General features: G+C 45.1%; 1 protein-coding gene across 9 annotated transcripts in view; it reads right to left on the minus strand.

Annotated features, from left to right (window-relative positions):
* Nucleotides 1–23,277, minus strand: part of svilb (supervillin b) — a 43,123-nt gene that overhangs the window by 16,513 nt on the left and 3,333 nt on the right. For 6 of the 9 annotated variants that reach the window (XM_076980917.1, XM_076980916.1, XM_076980914.1 and 3 more), the window contains exons 1-12: nt 22,343–23,226; nt 12,286–12,349; nt 10,593–10,684; nt 10,456–10,513; nt 10,170–10,324; nt 9,200–9,944; nt 5,913–5,996; nt 1,988–4,276; nt 1,302–1,472; nt 1,046–1,083; nt 803–867; nt 547–683 (exon numbers count right to left, since the gene is read on the minus strand). In XM_076980917.1, the coding sequence (XP_076837032.1) occupies nt 547–683; nt 803–867; nt 1,046–1,083; nt 1,302–1,472; nt 1,988–4,276; nt 5,913–5,996; nt 9,200–9,944; nt 10,170–10,324; nt 10,456–10,463 (3,692 nt within the window). In that variant the 5' untranslated portion in view covers nt 10,464–10,513; nt 10,593–10,684; nt 12,286–12,349; nt 22,343–23,226. Of the gene's footprint in view, nt 1–546; nt 684–802; nt 868–1,045; nt 1,084–1,301; nt 1,473–1,987; nt 4,277–5,912; nt 5,997–9,199; nt 9,945–10,169; nt 10,325–10,455; nt 10,514–10,592; nt 10,685–12,285; nt 12,350–22,342; nt 23,227–23,277 lie in introns of those variants that run through there. The other 3 variants (XM_076980911.1, XM_076980915.1, XM_076980912.1) reach the window with 3 other exon arrangements.

Here is a 23,277-nt window from a genome sequence, read left to right on the forward strand (position 1 = left end):
AAAAAAACAAGGAAAGTTGTTTAAAAAAGCAACAGCAAAGCTATCAAAGTGAGTTCCAGACAGAAGAGATATCTATGCAACATTGTACCATATACTACAAAAAAATCTAATTAACATTACAAACAGGGTTAACATGTGGTCTTAAATAGCCATATTCTTATGTCTGAACATACCAGCATACCAGGAAGTTCTGCATAGTCAATTCACATGATTTTAAACAAAATAAAATAAGTTTGTCATAAAAATTTGGAAGCTCATTATTCAAATTTGACCAATGCATTCTGCACAGATTGCATGCAATCAGTAAAATATTTCCAAAACATTTGCAATTTCCAAAACAATTTCAGAAAGAAGTTTAGAACATTACCAAGTGAGGATAGATGACAAGACAAACAAAAATAAATCAATACACATTACAAATTAAATGCATGATCAACCATTTAATACGGGCTGAAACTTTTACCAAATAGCTATTCTGTCAAGAGAGACAGGAAACACCCACAATCCTGTTAGTGTCGAGTCATGATATTGGGGAAAAGGACCTACGTGGCAGCGATGACCACTTCCTGTGTGGTGACCGGCTGGGTTCGTGAGCGGTCTTGTGTGCGTCTGAGTCTGCGTTCCACTGCCGCATTACGGGATCGGGGTTTGGGGACACAACCGTCGGAGGTCTTCTCAAGTTCCTGAGACATGGCCGAGTAAAAGGAAACAGCCAAGCAGGGGTGACATACTTTACCGCTAACATTCCACATTGGAAAAAATCTTGCCATTGGAGATCGTTTTTTTTTTTTACTTCCCGTACCCTGAAGAGGGACCTCTTGGCTGCAACGCTCATTTTCGCCCTTTCATCCAACTTCTCTTCATCAGCTAAGAAGACGGAGATCATTTTTTGATTTCTTCAATTTATTCATTTACTTTCCCTCTCAAGATTTCTTCACTAATCCTCCTCTTGAAGTCAAGCTCCGTTACACTGATGTGGTGAGCGTGAGGAATGACGTCAGTGTCAGCATCGCTAACGTAAAGCTATGAATGAGGCCTGGCTCACCTTCGGTCTTCTGTAGCTCCGTTGGACTTCGCAGAGCCCTACAGAAGAAGAGCCAGAAAAGGCCTAATGACAAGTAATCATCCTGTCATATTCACCACCATTAACATTACTATCCCATTTAAAAGCACAAAATTTTAGGGTAAGCGTCATCTTCATAGCGGAAACCCTGAAGCAATAACCTTGTGGGATGACACTGAAAAACAAATAAACCCAGAGATGTAAATGGACTAATTTGCGCTCGAATGCTGCTCCATACCTATCAGACTCCAGCCTTTCGGCTGATGTGATTGGTTGAGTTCTGAACCTTTCGGAGGACTTCCGATCGTCACCAGGGGCGATGTAAAGTCTCGGCCGGCGGGGCCCCCTCTCTCGGTCGACACTCACAGTCACGTCGGCTTCTATGGCACCCAAGTCAGCCTTGGACTCCCTTCGGTAAACAAAAGGAGAAAAAAAAGCAGGCAGTCAGGAAGCCTAGCTTCATGTTATAATGACCATCACACAGTCAAGTTCATAAACATGCTAATAACTCTCAAAAATAGAAGTAAATATTAGCAACAGAGATATTTTCAGGCATTAACATTCACCAGGATTAATTTATGCTATTCTTACAATTTCTTAGGGTTAGTGGTCATGGATTAGGGATTATAGACAGGATTTTAGAAATTGTCAGTATCTTGTACTGCACAATAATTCAAAGTCAAGAACTCAAGTTTGAAAGGAGGACCAATTTAAATAGCAAATTCCAGAACCTAGCACAGCTCAACAACATACAAATGTTGGTTAATAGCTAATTCGGTTTCTGGAAGTCTTATCTTAATTAGTACACCCTTAGTCATTTCTTCCGACAATGTTAAAATTGCAAGCACAAGCACAAGCACAAGCACAGCATTAGCAGAAGCTGCGTCAGAAACCATGTGCAAGATTCATGGCTTATTTACATACAGTTCAGGCCTGCGACCCTGAGCACTCTCCAGGTAGGAATGTCTGAGCTTTGCCACGGAAACCCTTGTATCCAAAGCTGCCATTTCACCATTGGTGGTTGTAGTATCTGTAGCATGATGCCCCAGACCTAGCCCCATTAGAGACTCTCGACTGGCAGATTTCTCATGTAACGCTACAGACCGTTGGGACACTCCAATGTCTGACATGGAGCGGATCCGTAGTTTTGGTTTGAGTTCACTTCCGTCCCGATTTCCTCTGTGTCTTGCTTGAGGGAGGGAGGAGCCTCTCTGTAAGTAACCACCTGCTTCTACCATTCGCTGGTATGGAGATGGCTCATTGGCCTGCTGTTGCTGTGGGGGAATGGTATCCATGTCCAAGTCTTGATTCTGCTTTTTACCCCCATTATTTACATCCGTTTGATTACCCGATTGGCCGATAGGACCAACCTCAGCTTCTGACTGACTGATTCTATGTACTGTATGGTTTTTCCAATCATCCTCCAATTGGCTTATCCTTCTGCGCCTAGCATGCCCTTCGCCGTCTGATTGGTTGATCCTTCTTCGCCTACCATTACCCTCTGACGTTTCCATTTGGGCACACTTGTGAACTTCTCCACTTCCTTCATCTAACTCCAAAAGTTTTCTGCATTGCTTCTGCTCCGTCTCACTCAACTCCTTCATCCTCTGTTCAATCTGTCCATCCATCTTACAAATCCCTTCATCTTTGCCATGTGGTACATCTGACCGACTCGTCCAGTTTTCAACTTGCCTCTCTGATTCTCCAATTTGTGCAACTTTCCAGTCATCCCTACACAATCGTTCCTCTGACTGCCTAGTCGTCGGTTCAGTTTGTCCTTTATGTTGCTGATATTCATCTAACCTGCTAATTTTACTGCCATCCCACCTCTCTTTCTCTCCTAACGGATTCATCCTTCTATACCCATGGCCAAACGCTTCTCCCACCATACTCTTCTTGCCAACCTGCCCTTCACTTTCTTGTGTCTGGCTGATTATTGACACCTCTTCGGCAGTTCTGTCCTGCAAGTGGCTAATCCTCTTTTCTCCTTTTCCTTCTTGCTCCCCTAACTGGATGGTTCTCCTTTCGTCATGACCTTCTTTTGCCTCCAAGTTTCGGACCCTGCTTCTTCCTCTACTTGCTGCCTTATTCATCACCCACCCTCTTCCCTCTTCATCCTCTGGCAGCAAGGTCTCCTTGCTTGTCGAACCCTCCAATTCGTCGTCAGTGCACCTCTGCTTGGCATCATCTACACTCCTCTGCCTACGTCGGATTTCAGAGGGCAACACAGCTTTTCTGCTCCGCAGCAGGCCTTCTGGGGACGAAATGGCTGCTCCTCCCTCCCTCGGGACAGGTGTAATTTGAACAGGGCTGGTTCTTTGCTTGCTTTCGACAGCCTCAAAGCCAGACGTAGCAGTGTGGCCGTGGAGGTCTGAAGGATCCTTGGCAACAAGCATTGCAGGAGGTTCATGCAAAAGCTGAGCAATGTTCCCGTTGGGAGGAGCAGATGGATGGCTTGACTGGTAGCAATGACCAGGGTATGGAACATGAACGTAGGAAGGTGGTGTAACTTCAGGAGGTACATAAGCTGGGGGTTGGCCATGAGTATGCCCTGAAACAAACTGCTGATGTTCTCTATATGGTGGAGACACATACGGTGCACGCTCACATTTACGTGGAGGTTGTTGAGCAGATGGGTGAGTGGCACCGCCCACAGAAACTGGTGGGTGAGTGTCCCCATATCTCAGTTCAGGTTCTGGGGCATCTCTTCTGCCAGCCCATGGTTGCTGAATATCCCGGTACCCAGGATGCGACTGCTGCAGAGACCCATATGTTTGAGTGGGCTGTTGGACATTCCTGTACCTGGGAGGAGGTGGCTGAGATGGCCCATAGCCTGGCTGGTGTCCCATGGTGCTAGGATGTACACCAAGCCCTCGATCATAGTGTACAGGATCCACATTTGGTGTGCCTTGGAAGTTCTGAGGTTGTCCTGCTGTACGTGAATACCCAGGAGATTCTGTACTCTCAGTCCGTTGGTACCTTGAACGCTCGGCACTCGATGCTCGATGGCGACGTGGGGGCTCCAAGTTCAGGTTCTGCTGATGGAGCGGAGGTTCTGCGCTCCGTGTGCGTAGCTGGTTTGTGGGGTCGAGGTGAGGGACCGAGCATGGAGGCGTGTCTGTAGAGTGGCTTCTGACAGAAGAAGCATCTGACCCAATATCAGATACACGTCCTAAGCTGCTGTCCCTTGTCCGTCTCTCCCTCACTCGAATTCTTCATGAGGGGATGAAGAATAAATACATTAGCATTCACTTGATTCAAAATTTTAAAAATCCAGGAAAAAAATATTTTGAAAGAAAAAACCACCATCATAAAACATTAGTTGAGCCAATATTAGTTCAACCAAATGCACTTTTCACAAGAAAATGTGTCATATTTACACAGTATTACAGTGGAAACCTTGCAAGACCTGCACCACAACGTAATGCCAATTTCTCAAAACCTAACCTGCAGAATTCAACTTACCCGTCTGTACACATAAGAACAAGGTTTGCCATCCATTCAGTCCTCACAACGTGAAAACCACGCACAAAATACACTGCCATACCTGAGCAACAGACGATCAAAATTTTTTTTCTCTACACCATACAACACTAGATTTCAAATATAATGTTAACGATGAGGTAAAATTGTGACTTCAAATAATTTTCTTTCTTTTATACTGGGTGAAAAATATGGGTCACTTTTCACCTAGGCCCACAATTTCAGGAGACCATATATTATAGAAAAACTGGTCTTCTTGGAAAGTTCAGTGTGATTAAGCCATTAATTCCTGCACGAGATCACCAAGGTGCTTAAAAAATGGAAATGCTCGGTAGTAGTCTGATCAATCGTACAAAGACATGTAGGATCATGTTTTACTGCTTAGACAGAACCAAACGCTTAAAGACTTAGCGGACTGAGCTTCCCCAAGATGAAAGATGGCGAGATGAAAAGCACGACTCTGGGAACTACTACAAATGACTATTCTATTTAGATTTGCCCCATTCCATATTGTCCCATAAAACAAAATGATTGTGTTTAAAAGGAATTCATTCATGATTCACTCAATATAGATGTAAAAATCTTAAAATTAAAGCCTGAAATCCTGAAATTTAACAGTCACTGTTACATTATGAATCCACCATTACATTCTGGAATACAAACAGAAAACTACCCAGCTGCTGAAAGATGGCACTCTAAAACCCAAGATAGGTCAGTAATAACCTCCCTTACTTTGCAACCTGACTGGGATTTCAAGCTATTAATATTCAGAGGTGCTCTCCAGTAATCACAAGTCTACATTGGACATCTCCACACCCTCCATCTCGCACACGGACAGCAGGAAAGTTCTTTCTGCACGGACCCTGGAAATATGCTAGTGTTGGCCCACAGTGAGCAGTATTAATTGGAACCAAAAATTACTTTTTACTGACTGACTTTACTACAAAGCCATTCCTTTTGATTCAAGCTGAAAAATCTTTTTAAATATCCCAATCATAAAATCTCCAACACAAAATCTGAATGAAACTTTTAAATGAGCACATTGTTTTGAGGGGATCAGGGAAACCTGATGGTTTGATCTAATACTTCTGGATGACTCAAAGAGGAAGTTTGAGCCAACATACTAGCTTTGGTTCTTGGCATGGTTGTGCCTTATGGTCAGTGTGCAACACCAGACAGATCACACATGGTGAGGGGAGAGAAGTTAGGAGGGACAGGTAAGATGTGCTTACCTACACTTTGCTCTGAACGCACACAAAGGAAAAAAGGGGTGAAATGAAGTTAGCAAATCAATTTGGACTGGATTACATGGGGGGGGGGGGGGGTTTCACACTCCCAGTACTCAGTGGATCACACAATCTTGTACCTGGAGGGCCAGTTGATGTGCGAGTTTGTGTCACCGTCCAAGTCTTTCTGGAGAGACCACTCACTTTGAGAGCGAGTCATCAAGCTAAAGGACATCAGCCATATTACAGCAACTTAGAACGGTCACCATGGCAACATCGTAACAAGAAAATTAGAGGTCCCCAGGGAAAAACTGGAATGTTTTTTAAGGAGTTTTGGCCTCTGATCCTAGATCTGTGCTAGTAATTGCTGCAATAATAATTTAAAGTTAGCTTATCCACAATCATTGAAATGACTGCCACTGTTATGATGGCTATATAAGGCTATATTTATATACAAAGCACTTATATATTTATTATACTCACCGGCCACTTTATTAGGTACACCTGCTCATTTACTCATTAAGGCAAATGTCGAATCAGCCAATCACATGGCAGCAACTCAATGCATTTACTGTAGGCATGTAGACATGGCCAAGAATCTGCTTCAGTTCAAAGTGAGTATCAGAATGGGGAAGAAGGTGATTTAAGTGACTTTGAACATGGCATGGTTGTTTGTGCCAGACGGGCTGGTCTGAGTATTTGAGAAACTGCTGATTTACTGGGATTTTCACGCACAATGTCTAGGGTTAACACAGAACAGTCCAAAAAAGAGAAAATATCCAGTGAGCGGCAGTTCTGTGGGCGCAAATGCCTTGTCGATGTCAGAGGTCAGAGGAGAATGGCCAGACTGGTTCGAGCTGATAGAACAGCAACTAATGCATGCAGAAGAGCATCTTTGAACACACAAGACATCGAACCTCGAGGCGGATGGGCAACAGCAGCAGACCACCACACTGGGGGCCAATCCTGTAAAGAACAGGAAACTGAGGCTACAATTCACACAGGCTCACCAAAACTGGACAATAGCTGATTGGATAAACATTGGCTAGTCTAAGGAGTCTGGATTTCTGCTGCGACATTTGGATGGTAGGGTCAGAATTTGCAGTCAAGAACATGAAAGCATGGATCCATCCTGCCTTGTATCAACGGTTCTGGCTGGTAGTGGTGCAATGGTGTGGGGGATATTTTCCTGACACAATTTAGGCCTATTAGTACCAAGTGAGCATTGTGTCAATGCCACAGCCTACCCGAGTATTGTTGCTGACCATGTCCATCCCTTTATGACCACAGTGTACCCATCTTCTGATGGCTACTTCCAGCAGGATAACGCGCCATGTCATAAAAAGCTAATCATCTCAGACTGGTTTCTTGAATATGACAATGAGTTCACTGTACTCGAATGGCCCCCATAGTCACCAGATCTCAATCCAATAGAGCACCTTTGGGATGTGGTGGAACGGGCGATTCACATCATGGATGTGCAGCCGACAAATCTGCAGCAACTGCGTGATGCGATCATGGCAATATGGACCAGACTCTCTGAGGAATGTTTCCAGTACCTTGTTGAATCTATGCCACAAAGGATTAAGGCAGTTCTGAATGCAAAAGGCGATCCAACCTGGTACTAGCAAGGTGTACCTAATAAAGTGGCCAGTGAGTGCATAATGATGTCAACTTACCACAATGCAGGCAGTTACATAAGGCTGCTGGTGAATAACTATGACCGTTTGCCAAATGATATACATTACATATTTTTTCAATACAGTTCACAGTGCACTACCATATACAAAACATTTGCACTACTGAGGTAATAACGTGGAATTATTTCTTGCATATTACTACTAGACAGAACCATAAATAACATTAAAAATATCTATAACCTCTCAATGTAATAAAATACACTTTCAACATTTTAGGGAAGCTTTTAATAAACATCCACTGTGGGTGGGTTACCTCAGTAAAACTGTAGAACACAGATGTAAACTATTGCTGGAGTGAATCGGTTTGAACACGTCCCCTTAGAGAGCAGAGTCCCCGCTCAGCTTGATCTTAATTATTCAGACGATAAAACTGCATAAAGTGGTGTGTGCACATCACAGGCTAGTCGTTGCATGGGGAGGGATGTGAAGGTCTTGGTGAAGCACCCCCTTAGTCACTGGTTTGACTTCCCTGACTGCACACAAAACGGCTCCACCTCATACACCCTCAGCTTCGAGGGGGTGGGGTTTAGTGACATGGCCGTGAACAAGGTCTCACATACCAGAGAGACCCAAGGGAGCCTGGCTGAAACATTAACTGCGCAATCCTGACGTCCGACGGGTTTACGAGTTGATGGTTCTCTTTGTATTTTGGTGAACAATGGTGAGCATACGTAAAAATGGCAATTGTTCCGTTTCACTGAGGAGGCTTTATCTCCGTGTACGTTTTAGTACACTTTGCTTTGTTATCACTGTAACTGGTCCGGATATGCGCCTTCAAACAAAAACGGTCAGCAATTCATATGACTTTCCTGATATAGCAGCAAAAGACACTTTTGAATCCTATTAATACATTGTTGCTTGTAAAAATCTTTATATACGAGGCACCTGTGTTTTTTTTCCTATTCGAGTTCAATTTGCTTTTTTCAAGGACAGAGAAAGTGGCACCATTATTGCCGTTATTGGCAGGCCAGTGATTGTGGGTTACCATCATATTGTTTTTTACCCTGAGGTGAAACTGTGAAATGACATTTAGGCTGCGGTATGAGGACCATTCAGTAACTCTCGGTCAAATGGAACTCGAGACAAATCCCACGCCACCTCTCTGCAAAGTGAGCACTTGAAGCTAACTCCAAACATAATGCTAACCCTATCACTACCTTACTGCTCTGCAAGGGACAACTTTCATAATAAAAGGATTTATTTACCTTACTGAATCCATATGTTACTGGATGTTAACCTTTGATAGCATAGTTAGTTACCACCTAACCCAAGCAATTAATACTAAATAATTAGTAATATATTCATTGTCGTTTGTGCTCAGTTGTGGTAAATGGGTCTATGTGGTATTGCAGGACCATTACACACAAGACACTGAGATTCTTACTCTGTCCGCATACATTCAGATTTTTACCCCCCCCCTCCCCAATCTTATATAGTATTAATAATTCATAAAATAACGCAAGCTTACTTTTCACTACTTGCACTACACTACTTTTCACTACCACAGCAGGGCTAGAGGTTTTCATTCCTGTCAACCAAGAGTGACACCAACATCTAAGCTGATTGAAGACTGAAACCAGCTGATTAAAGAACTGGAATGAGGTGCAAGACCCCATTTCTTGAACGAGCCCGTTATAATAGATTGAAAGACAACCGCTCCTAAATCGTTGGGAGGAGATTTGGAAAGAAGCGTGCGGGGGAAAAGTAGGCGGAGCTCCGAGACTCACCCCTGTCGGTTGAGGATGTTCTGCGCCTGCTGTTCTATGAACAGGTCTCCTGGGGAGATGCCGTACCGCGCGGAGGGCAGCGAGGCTCGGCGCGCCGTACGCGGGGAGCTGGCCACCGCCGCGCCGATGCCCTTGACTGGTTGGGCAGGTGCCGCTTCTGTGGCAACTGCCGCTTCCTGTGGACGGTGCTTGGGGCCCCTGTCGGATGGACGGCGGGAATTCTCCAGGTTCTTCGCCCTCTCTCTCTCCCGCTCTGCCTCTGGGCGCTGCAGCTCCCTCTGCTGGACTGGAAGTGCGTTCGCAGGCTCCTTGGATGGAGACGGGGTGGGACCTGTCGACATGGAAACCTGCCCGACACCCGAGCTGCTGTATTTCGGCCTGTTGGCGATTAGGTCATGCCCCTCCTCCTCCTCCATGCCACGCCCCCTTTGGGGCGGAGCTTGGTTGTCCATCAGGTCGGCCTCTCGCCGTGGTCGCGTGTATCTTGGCGTGTAATCCACCTCCGCATCCTGGTCAAGAAGGATCCCGTAACGTTCCGATAACTGCCGCCGGCGTTCGGCTTTGTAGCGAGCGATCCGTTCAGCTTTGGAGGTGAGACTGGCCGGATCGGAGCCTGCTGGGGCAGCTGGGGCAGGATAGACAGGGGGCAGGGGCAGGGTCTGAGGCAGGGGCTCGGTCTGGGGCCGCCCACGTGCCCGTGACTGCCTCTCCGGAGCCTCTGGTTCATCCCGACTGTAGCGCCTCACTGTGGCAAAACAAGGTAGACAGAACATGTACACATGTATAGATAGGACGCTGAAATTAATCAAGACTAATTATACAACAAGATTTTATACATATTTTAACTAATACATTTTATGACTTTGGAAAAAGAGATCCGGGATCACTCTTAATACCGGCATTATTTTAGTGTCACCACCACACATGCAAACATTGGTACAGACACACGATGAATAAAAACAAAGCTTGCCTGGTTCAACGCAGTCAGAAGCTCGTGTGTACCGGGGCGTGTCCTCCTCCAGAAGCCGATTGGTCAGGAGACCAGGGCCGGGCTGCACATTGGCCACCAGAGCGGACGGTATCTCGGTCTCTATCCCCTCCAACCTTCGAGCAATCCTCTCTTTCCTATATGCAATAGGGTTTTAAATGTGTTTAAATTGATGTAAACCGCTGTTGGAATGTGCTCTGAAATTCTGAAATTTTGTTGTGAGGTTGTTGTGTTAGTCCTGCTCAGTAAAGTGTTAGATAACACTCACCTATTCATTGTTTGATCACAATTGATTGATTGTTCAAAATGTTTCCTTAGCTCTGAAACTACAAAAACAGCTTGGTGAGAACGTCTGAAGTCACTCTGAACATCTTTTAAAAGGTTAGCGGCCTGCAGATCACTCACCTTTGGGTGCTACTGTAAGGAGCTTGGCATCAGTGATTGTGTTACTCTTGATCAGCACAGTGCTGTCTTCAGAGGAAAAATCTTTTGGAAATCTGCATTAGGACAACAGGGGACAACATTTTTTTTGGAAAATTGTGGCCTTGGGAAAACATGTACTGTGAGAACCCTTTTGAACAGGGCTTTTAGCTAAACGTCCAACAGCCATTAGCATTAAGAATGAATTAAGACTGCAAGCAATGGTGTTGTCTGAGTCAAGAGATATTTTGGAGTCCTGTGTCAGTCCCTTGTCGCTGTGCAACATTTTAAGGTAATTAACACAGGGTGCCGAGGACTTAATATTCTGTTGGCCTGCCCACAGGAACAGATAAGCAGCAAAGCTATTAATACAACAACATTCGAGAGAGACCTGCACCATGGCAGCGTGCACACCCAGTCTAAACGGGGCACTCGCGTGTGCAACAGGCACAGAGCCTCCACATTCGGTCGCTCGTAAAAACAAGATGTGCAATCTGCATTGCAGACGGTGTTTCTGGTAGCCAGGTCCGATTATAGGTTATACGTGAGAATTAATAACTGACAAGAATGACGTGCATGTCTGATTTTGGGTCACAAACGTGAAGACTACACATCTGAACACATTAACACTTGCTGCAAGTGGTTTGCTAAAGCATTAGTTAAGATCAGATACCAAGTGACTGTCCAGACGTCTCGGTCATCTTTAGACTATGTAATGTGCATCTTACAAGGTGAACATTTTGATTCTTTCTCTGAAGACTGAAAATGTTGAAGAAAGGTGTTGAGATGTCTCTTCCGCCTTCTCTGTAAACAAACTAACCAAAAAGCTAAAATGCTAGACAATTCCTGACCCAAGCACAGCACAAGAGACACAGACACACACACAGCTACAAACCAAGAGGTAAAACCTGCGCTATGGAAACACACACACACACACACACACACACACACACACACACACACACACACACACACACTTATTGAAGCATAACATGAGGTTAGCCCAGATAACGTGCCTAGCTATTGAAAGGCTCCATCACCGACTGTTCTTTTCAGTTTGCATTCTAAATAGAATCCTTCCTCCTGGTCCACTTAGTCAACAGATACTCTCACACCACCACAAAGCTTTTGTGAGGGTTGAGTCACGCTAAAACTCGACCTCCATTCAGTGCTTTTGAAGGATATTTCTGCTCTACTTTGCTCTGTGCGTTCCGACTGTGCCAATGAGGACGTTCACCCCCGCATTCTCCCAACGGTACGAAACATCACTACAGTCAATTATTGAATTACTGAACATGTGGCTTTGAGATTAAGAATCAAAACATTTTTAAAGCAGGAATAATACTGTGTGAATGTTTAATCCAGATTAGGACCATCTGTCTGCAAGTGCCAGGCTCAGTAGAAAGATTTGGCCACAGAGAGCATGAATATTAGCCATCTGAACATTTAAACTCACTGATGGTGTGGATTTCCCAGTCATGTTAGCCATCTGACAATTCTACTTACCAAACACCTACTTGGCTAATAAGCTGCTGTCTGCATTCTTTGACATTAATGCACCAGTTGATGTGCCGGGCATATCAGTCAGTGTTTTAGTAGCATGAACTTCACTAGCTACAGATGTCATAAAATGACTTTGAAGAATGTGTGCGCGTGGCCGCCAGAATAAAATACACACCTTATAGTTCCCTTTTTCAGTAGCGTCGGGCTGCAAACTTTAACTGATGAATTTCCTCCAAGCCCTGTGGATGGAGAGGAACACCAAGTGAACCCAAAACACTCCCATCTCTTGTAGTCTGGACCAACAGACTGTGTATTTACTAGATTCATTCTTATGCTTGGAGCATTTTTTCCCCATCCAAACTCTTCTGACGTCAGCTCGGTACAGAGAGGCTTCTATTAACACAAGTTCATTTAACCCAAATGTTGTAGTGTTTCCTAGGGCTTTATATATGCTCAGACATACACGGAGTAAACACGAAGCACTCCTCTGAGGTTACGGAGAGATGGTGAAGTGTAAACAAACACGTGGTGATCACCTAAGGTCGGGATTATACAAAAGCGGGCATTATACTGGCCGCCTCTGGCTGGTGGTCAAACTAAAAATGCCAGAATTAAAAGAGAACTCTGAACATCCAGTGCCGCTCCTGAATCCTGACAGTTTCAAGCAATCAAGGGTCTCACCTAATATAGACAACAGCTTGGGTTACTGTTTTAAAAACTTTTAAGCTTGGGTACTATTTACAAACCACAACCCAAAACGGCACACCATGCCTGGACTGAAGACTGGAGATTAACATGATGGGGGTCTCTAGGGGGGGGGGGGGGGGGGGGGGGGGGGGGGGGTCTCACCATAGTGTGGATATCTGTAGGCAGCAACACTTTCTAACTTCCCCGATGCCCTAAATCACTCTCTCAAACGTTCTTAAACACCTGATGCCCTTAATTATGAAAAGATCCACACCTCATAAAAGAAGTTCTACAAATCCCATCACATAGTTTGCCTTAATTTTCCTCGCTTGTCTCAAGAGTTAAAACAAGACCAACTGAACAGAACTCGACGAGATCCTAGTGGATCCATGTGAATGCAGAGGGCCAGTCGGACGGTTCCTGCACGGATGCTGAATGCTGAAGTTGCTGTCCTAATGGCGGAGTGCCCGAGGAAAGCTCTCAGCATGACCCAAGGAAGCAATCGGGCTGACGCAGCTCAAGAAGGTTCGCTGGCCGCACCAGTGCCAATGAGCAGCTTAAAAGGTGCTGACTGCCACAAACAAGACAAGCTAGAGAGGGCCAGAATGAGGGATTTTCTAAAAATACAGGGAGGGGAGGACAAGGTGAAAAATAGCTCTCCTTTCTTCTTAAGTACATGTGGGTCTCCGCAGAGGGAGCTGAGAACGGGAGACGACAGGCGGTTCTCCTGGGAGAACGGATCATTGTTGTAGTAGTCGCCACTTCCTTCGTCATGCTGACATGGCGTTAACACAAGCTGAGGTGTTAAGTAATTACAGTATTAGATAAGTGACTTGTGATGAGGGGTGTGAGATGTTCTTTAGGGATGCAAGAGCACAGATTCCTGAAAAGAAAGTGTAAACTGGTGTCAAGACCACAGTTTTCATATGGAACAAATGACGAAGGAAAACTAAATTGATTACTTTGCATAACACTGCATAAACATTTCCACAAAAAATTTACATCCATACTTTGTCCCACTTATCAAGTATTTATTGAGCATTTATTAAGCATTAATGTTGTTTTTAAATATTAGTTAAATACTGAACTGCTTCATTTTGTGTGCAACAGTGTTGAGGTATGATACACAGGACATCCATCTCAGACTGACTGAGCAGGTTCAAATTAAATCAGACTAAGCTTAAGTCATGGCTCAATCAATCACTTCTTTCCACCCGGTAACCGTCCTGGCTCTATCGACACAGCAATCCTACAACAGAGCTGTCAATCTTGCGGCTCGGTGACGGTAACCAGGCAAAACGGATGGGATCTTACCGTGGCCAACGTGAGTAACGTGGCTCAGGTAGTCGGCGATCCACTGGTTCCGCAACATGTCGCCGTGGACAAAGTCCAAGAAAAATTAAGAAAGAAAAAAAAACAGATGGAGAGCGAGAGAGAGAGAGAGAGAGAGAGACACACACAGTCAGTTACGTACTACGAACTCAACGTGATGAATATGTGGACCCACGCGCAGTCCTGCAGGGTTGGACCAATTACATACTTGGGATGGGGGAGGCAGAGAGCGCGAGCGCGCGCGCGCAGAGAGAGAGAGAGAGAGAGAGAGAGAGAGAGAGAGAGAGAGAGAGAGAGAGAGAGAGAGAGAGAGAGAGAGAGAGAGGAGAGAGAGAGAGAGAGAGAGAGAGCGCGCGCGAGAGAGAGAGGCGTTAAATTCCCAGGCGGGTAATCTGATTACAGGCAGAAATTAGCCTGGATGATAAAAGTGGATTTTGAGAGCACAGTGGATTCCCAGACTTACGACGTGGCTGCACGGACGTGCACATGAAACAGATCCATAAGCGCAATGTTCAAACTTCAAATGTGTTAGTTATTCAGCGCTGCAAACTGTGGGTTTGACACACGATGGTCATGAAAAGTATTTATGGAGGAAAAAAAGGTTTAAACCGCAGCAACAGAGAGATTGTGTTAACATGAGTGGGATTAGTGAGAACTGGCTCTTGAAGTCATGACATGGTCCCTCACCGCTATAAAGACCCAAGACAACTGCGCGCACCCCCAGGTTCCTCGTGTTCTACAACCCTTATGAAATACACCACGAAATATTCATGCATAAAAAACTATTTAAGGACTCCACCAGAGGGCGTACCAGTGTGTGGAACACAAAAAACACCTCTGTGCAGTTTTTATCCCCCCCTCAGAAAGCAAACTGTGAAGGGAGAATTACGTTTATTTATAATAAAAAAACTATGAAAAACATGTAAACCAAAACATGAACCGTTTCGTCTGTTCTTTCATTTGAAGTTATTGTCGTTTGACAATTAATATCTAACTTAATTATCAAACGGCAATAACTTCCAATGAAATAACAGACGAAGCTGAAAATAATATGTATGGAATTACGTCTTTCCTAATCGAATACACAAACACCGCAGGATATTAGTCAAGCTCAATTAATTTGAACCCGTTGAACAAAGTCAAATCATTTTCTAACTTCAGAAACATGTTTATCATCTGGAAACAGGGTTGGTAATGATGGTGCGACGTCAACCATAACAGTAAGAAATTACTAAAACTTTCTTGCAGCATCACACAAATTACTGAACATTTAATACGTCTTTATGGTTATAGTTTTATTTTTATTTTGAGGAAAGTTTTCCAGCATATAAAAAACATGCATACAATAAACCCATGTTTACATACAATAACCCCATGCACGCCACACATGCACAACGCACGCCCACAACCAAGTGCACTATCGCCCCGCCCCTCAGCCTTTGCAGACGCCCTTAATAAGGTCACGTGTGCTACAATTGGTTGAGAGGCCAGCGAGTGGGCGTGGTGAACTTGTTTACCCTAGTGTTGGGCTCCAGTACTCTCCATCTACTCTCCCTCCCTCTCTCTCGGTAGTCTGCTGCATCTCCTTTCACCCTTTTCAACTTTTTTCCCTTTTCTGCTGCTTGTATCCTTCGCTTTTCCACCCCTTATGAGCACAACTTTAAACACTATTAGTTTCACGCGCACTCCAGTCATAAGACATAAATAAACGAACTTCATAGCCTACATGACCTTTTCATGCGTGCACCCGTTTTTAAATCAAGGTTAACTGCGGTCACGTCTGAGCCTCATGAAACCCCTCCGATGACCCCACTCAAAGCACCGTGGTATTACAATAACCTGGATCCTGAGATAGAGGAACTACTAGGCAGTTAAGTGCGGCATCTCAATATTTCTTTAGCCTGCCTATGCAGTGAAGTGGGGTGAGCTGTATCTAGGTATTCCAAGGCATGCATTCCCCCAGCCTTATGTGAAATATTTCTCAAGACGAATGCTGACGGAAGAGGAGAGTTGAGCAGCAAGAACACTGCTGCAATTCAGACAGGTTGGATAGACCCCTGCAGGGAGCTTGGTGTAATGGCAGTATTTAAGAAGCAGTTCGAGAACATTAAAACTGATAGTTATCTCAGTAAGAACAAGCAGAAGCAACAATAAGAATAATTCAGTTACAATAAAAAGTCAATTTAGCGACTACCGCTGCACTTTCAAAGAGTAAACTACAATTTTCAGTACCATTAGAGTCTACAGCTTACAGTAAACTACTTTTAAATGTGTAATGCTGGCAAATTAGGACCCAAACAATAAGGGTTATGGATAATCGCCAAACAGTTCAGTGTAATCAGGTACAAATGATGCCTTGTACAAAAATAATGTGTGAATAGACATGCGGAAACACTTGATACAGCAAACAATTAATGCAAGGCCAAACTATGGACCTAAACAAAAGACTACACACACCATTATATGCGCTTAGACATTTTAAACATGTAAATAGTTTGTACCGTATTGACACATTAACAGGGTGAAACCATTTCTGTGCAGCACCATGAAATCTTAGCACGTCTGTCCCGAACCATGCACAGTTTAGGCCCTTCTGCAGTATTAGTGAATATCCTTAAGGTATCAATATATTTTGAACATTATCTTCTTAAATTATGTACCATTGTTCCAGCACTGCAGTACATAGTCTGCATGAGGCCTGCACAGTGTCTACAGCTCAGATTCCTCTGTGCATGCGGGCCATGAATCTAAAAACTCTTTAGTATAATTCCAAACAGATGCATGTATCCATCATACATGGGAAATGCACTTTGTGGTTTCCAGGCAACAAAAGCGTTTAATCCAGACACTGAAAACCAGTGGGCCACATCAAAGCATTGTGGGAAATTTCTCCGTTTGGACAGTGGAGTGCCAAAGACAACACGAAGAACAGCCTGCATTCTGGAATATAAGACACGACATAAACTGACATGCTCACACACACACACACACACACACACACACACACGCACACACACGCACGCACACACGCACGCACGCACGCACGCACGCACGCACGCACGCACGCACGCACGCACGCACGCACGCACGCACGCACACGCACGCACACGCGCACGCACACGCGCACGCGCACGCACACGCGCACGCACGCACGCACGCACGCACACACGCACGCACACACGCACGCACGCACACACGCACACACACGCACGCACACACACGCACACACACGCACACACACACACACGCACACACACGCACACGCCTGGCGATTTCACATTTCTCTGTTAATGCCTGTGGCATTACTATGTCACGGAGGTATTCTGCAATAGCCACTATGAATACGGACACACCAAGAGATCAACATGTGACCTCATACCGCTAATGTCTTCTAATTTCTCCTAACGGAAATAATACAGTGCAAATCCCATCACCACACATCAGAGGTTGATTATGCAACACATTTAGATTTTGACCAGAGTCAACCAGTCTCATCTTACACTCAGTAAACATAATAATGACAGAGATAACAAGGCAGGGATTAACAAATAGGGAAAAAAATGGATAAATACTGTGAGACACCGACTCGCACCAAGTTGACACAAAAGCAATAAAGGCACATTAAACTAGCCATGAATTTACAGTGCCTACACTTACACAAGGTGCTTGGAGCAATACTACATTCACTAGGAATTAACAGTTCATAAGCAACTATATGGGATCACTGCATATCACCGATTGCAATGCACTCATTTTAAAAAGCAGAAAAACCCATCTAAGCCCCCCCGGACTGTGGTCGTCTGGGTCTCTATTGCTGAAAGGCAGGGTGTACTCCCCTGGCTCTCAGGCGCCGAGAGACCGTTTTCCCAGCGACCCATGACCAACAGCAGGCCTGGCTGACCGGTCCCAGGGGGTGTCCGGCAAGCACAGGACCCACGTGTCACGTTCTTTACCACCACAAGCTCAGCTCCCACAGCATCTCCTCCTGAAACACTCGGATCAAGGAGTCAGAATAGACCAAACACCCCCCCCCCCCCCCCATCCCCCGACTCTCACCAATGGAATTCCTGAACCCCGTCTGGTAATTGTGCGGGGCTGTGGCTAAATTCCTACTGCTCCCGAACACGGAGGAGAGTTGTGCGCTGGGGAAGCATCGCTGCCTTTATTAGGGCACAGACGGAGGCCCGGACCATGCGCACGGGACCGTTCCACTCTGGCGCCTGCGCGAGCCGCACTCCGGCAGGACCGTTCCCGCCAGACTCGCGTGCAGGAGTGAGAAGGTTAGCGCCGCGTTTAGACCGGCGCGGACAACCGAACCTGCGTGGAGGGCAATAAGCTTCAAAAACGAGGTGGCATTTGAAGAGAGAGCGTGGCGGTATGAGTGCTGGTGTAGAGTGTCCCGCCTTGGCTGCTGGTTCTGGTTTAAGCTCATTTTTCCCTTAGTAATAAAACTGATGTAGACAACAAGGTAGGCCTACTCATCCTAGATCTATAAATAAACCATTTAAAAAAAAGTACACACCCAAGGCTTCTTCAAACCCTTCATATATTATTGTAAAATGGTCTAGAAATCGATAAAATCGCCAATCGAAGAGGAAGACTGTTTGCTAGACAACAGCCACGGCGTTTGCAATCTGCCCAACAGCACTGCTTCTGAGAGAGCCTGTGTTTATTCAGTAGTGAGTCCTGGTCTCAGTCAGCATCTCTGATGCTTCCAGGAGACACAACCTCAGACTCCCTTTCCCCCCGTGTTCTTATATGCCCCTCAAGCAGTGCCACGGCAACGGCAGGCGGCTTCTCAAACAACAGGGCCGCCACGGGCCTGAGCCAACAACTCAGATGAAACAGTGGGCCCTGACCCACAATACAGGTTAGCAACACACACAACCTATAACTGACCAGCTGGGGACTCAAACAGGTGTGCTGGTGCAGTATATGATGGTGTGGTCGTAGTGCTGGACTGAAGCACAAATACATGAAGTGTTTTAGAGTAAAAACGGAGCTAGAATCCCTTACTAATGACTGTAGGCCAGGATTTAAAATCTACAAGCTTAAAAAACAAGGAGGTGGTTAACATTAATATCAGAGCACTGTTGGTACATTAAACTGCAGTCAAGCTACACAGCCAACAGCACAGAACACTGCTGGAGAGTTGAATGATTTTTGTTTATCAAAAAGTTTAACTATATTAGTCTACATCACTCACTCACTCACTCACACACACACACACACACACACACACACACACACACACACACACACACACACACACACACACACACACACACACACACACACACACACACACACACACACACACACACACACACACACACACACACACACACACACACACACACACACACACACACACACACACACACACACACACACACACACACACACACACACGAATTTGGATGCATGGATGAAATGGACAGCATCTCTCTGGAAAGTTCTGGAAGGCATCAAGGACTCTTTGCTTGGACAGAGCAGGCAAGTACAACAGCTGCAGTCTCAAGGTCCTAGTGCTCACCCACCCCACAGCTCCCCACGTGAAGACACCCCCCACCACACACACGCTGCGAGTTACCAACAACCGAAGCGGTTTGCAGTTGACCAACAGATATTTCATCAAAAGGCAGAAGTCAAGTTCAGAGCCAGAAGACGGGCCCTTGTACTCGATACGACTGTTCTGAATGTTCCGGGTCAGGAATACGAGTTCATCTTGCCCGACTCGGTGGTTTATAGCATGTCTAAAATAAACCTGTTATTCTCATGTCACATCACCCTCCTACATTCATATATTACTTCGTAAACATTTCTCTGTTGTGGTTTTTTAGATTTCATTACAGTACATTTGAGCCTCTATCTTAACTAGATCAAATAACAAATATCACATAGCCATCCTAATGATCTTGATTGGATAATAATTTACAGACGGTGGTAATGAACGTGAAGTCTGCCACATGTCTCCAAGTTGGGGGCAGACACATTTTCAGGTTTGTAATGATTTTTCAATTCTGAGGCTCAATTCAGAGGTTTATATTTTATGTGCCAACAAATACATTTATTCTGTAGTTATATACTTCACATATCGATTTGACAATACAAATTTTATTGTGTATTTTTGATTGCACAGTGGCACATCAGAGGACTTGGGAAATGAAGTGATTGTATAAATGTGGAACTAACCCATCAATAATACCAAAACCCTGAAATGCTTTACAGAAAATCTTGTATAGCAAACAGGTCCTTCAAAAGAGAAGGAGGGGAATATCAACGCTACAATTTAAAATTTTAAACACAGTTTCAAGCCCTTTTTCAGATGCTATACTGAACTGACTGAACACTTACAATATAGCCTCTCGCTGTAGTTTCAGGCAGCAGGGTCAGAAGGTCACCACATACAGGGCCTCATGTCTGCTACTGAGGTCAGAGTTCAACAGAAGTCTGCTGAAAAAAATCTTCAGCAATACTAACCAACCAAGTTAAATGATTTAGCAAATCACCTAAAACCATAAGAGGTTCCACTATGAAGGCATTAAGAGATGACCATATCAACGCCACTCCTATGACACCTTTGTTTCATTTCTCGTATCGATATTTACGACTCACTGACAGGTGCGCCATTTGGTGGGTTGTTTCAAAATGGGGAGTCAGCACCATTTTTGGTGTCACTGCTGTTAGAAACGCCATTACCCAAGGAGCACAGGAACCCCTGGCTTCTTATGAGCCAAACACTACAATAGTTAAAACACCTCCAACATACCCTGACAAATACCAACATGAAGGTGTCCACCAATGTGATGAAACACCAAACATGTTTTATGACCGCTCCAACTTTCCATCCGACCACGTGGCCTGCACGTGGCTTTTCTAGCTTTCTAAAAGGATATTGAGGTATTGCATTTGAAAACAAGATTCACCGTGTTAACAGTGATCAACTGTAAAGGTTAATTGACTTAAATAAAAATTCAAAAATTGCCATTACATTTATTGATGGAGTCAGTGGCGGACTTGGCAATTTGGGGGCTCAAGGGGAAATTAGCTAGGGGGCCCATCAACATTAATATGCGAGAAATAAGTCAACTAATCAGGGGGCCCCTACAGTGGGCTGCAGTGGGAGGGGCCCAAGGCAGTTGCCTAGCCACGCCTCTATGCAAAGACCGCCTCTGGATGGAGTATCCTATTAATAGAACTGGCATGTCTAAAAACACGTGTCTTCACGATTATATACTTGCCAACAGCTTATCGGCAACTGGTTACCAAGGATAAGAAATTTCTCATCTCATTCCTCTATGTGACATTTCAGAGACTTCCAGAATGTTTGGCTTCCCAGGTAGCAAGTCTATATCAAAGTCCGACGAGGTCGGAGCATTTAGTGGTCTACAGACCACGCCATGTCACCCCCCACCCCCCCCCCCCCCCCCATCCCCCCATGCATCACAAATGTAAACAGACTGAGGGTGCCAGGCACAGTCCTGCCTACAGGGGGCGACGGTGGTCACCAGCTCGCTCGGGTTACACAGTCACCCGTCGCAACCGGTTCCCGGGAAGATCAGGGGTTCTGGAGGAACAGAGAGTCCTAACCTGCGCATCGCTGATAAACACGCCAGTGGAATAAACACCCAACAAACACACCCGAGTGGTGATGTCAGCCCCTTATACACATACGAGTGATGCAAGTACTCTCCATGAGATCCAGTTCATGTTCACCACTCACACCCGCACAACAGATTCATTGTACCGTTTGATTCTTTTTCTTTAAAAATGTAAACTGAAAAAACTCAACAGCATGTGGTCTGGACGTGTCGATATCTGGACCACATCCAACTACCTCAACAGCCAGTTTCAGCAGAAACTCAAACTGGTAGATTGCCTAAAACACACATCCATCCAGGTGTTTTAACAAACCAGATCTTGAGCAATAAAGCCTGCTTCATAAAGGCAGCAAAAATGTACCCAGAACGCCTCTGTATCTAACAAAAGTTGTAAATGACTCGAGTACAAGAGCATTGGTGGAAAACAGACCCTGATGCTACAGGAGTTCACAGCCACCACTGTTGAACTGGCCAATTCTGGAGGATCAACATGGACTGGAGATGCAAACAATACAGTCCTACACAAGGTTCAACCTATTCTGCTCAACCAGAGAGAGAGCGAGAGAGAGAAAGAGAAAAAGGATGAGAGAGAGAGAGATAAACACTCACCGTTTCACAAACTTTCCCCAGAGAAGACGGTGTTAACACCAGCTGTTACAGCTGTAATCCAGATCTCTACAGATATCCTTTGAAGAAGGTGGTATTCCTTAGAGAATCAGAAGAAGTGAGTTTATGGGAGGAGGACGGCCTCCCCTCAGACCTCCATCAGCAAAGCAGAGCGTTGCAGGTACATCCAAACACACAAAACGAGGAAACAACCCCACACAAAAGGCTGTAGGACGAGGGGAGTGAGGGGATAGGTAGGGGAGTCAGGGGAAAGGACAGGCAGGAAGAAAAAAATAAATAAACGTAATCAAACAAATTGACAGAAAATTACGATTTTTTACAGTTAAAAAATAATAATCTAGAAGTCTGTAAATAAGAATATTCCAGGGGGTTCTTCCAGATTCTCTGTTTTCAGAAGGAGAGTTCCTGCTGGGAAAAGTCACAGGTGGGAATTTTGTGAATCTCCCCTCTTAGCTAACAGCAACGTGAAGCTCCAGGATGATACATCAAACTACTGCTGGGGGAAAGAGGGGGGGGGGGGGGGCGCCGGCAGGACGGGACAAGCTAGCCACACACACCCCCCCTTGCACAAACGCGGGAGAGGTAACCTCATCCAGCAGGCTCCATGTATGGGCCTGGGAGAGGAGACCAGCGAAAAGGGGAATCTGCCATAAATAGAGACAGAGAGAGAGAGAGAGACAGCGAGAGAGAGACACACACAGAAGACAATAAATCAGATGCCCTCACACTTGCTCATACAAGCGAAATAGGAGCACATGTCCTAGCCTACACAATCCCACTCACTAAATAAAAGAAAGCTTGGAAAAAAATGCAGTACACCACCAGTCCAGCCCTACAGACCAGAAGCCATGGTAAATGTGACCCTGGCTCTCTGAAGCGTGTATATATAGTCAGTCATGGATCTCTGGCGGGCACAC

The sequence above is a fragment of the Brachyhypopomus gauderio genome, chromosome 19, assembly GCF_052324685.1.
Source record: "Brachyhypopomus gauderio isolate BG-103 chromosome 19, BGAUD_0.2, whole genome shotgun sequence".
Lineage (NCBI taxonomy): Eukaryota > Metazoa > Chordata > Actinopteri > Gymnotiformes > Hypopomidae > Brachyhypopomus > Brachyhypopomus gauderio.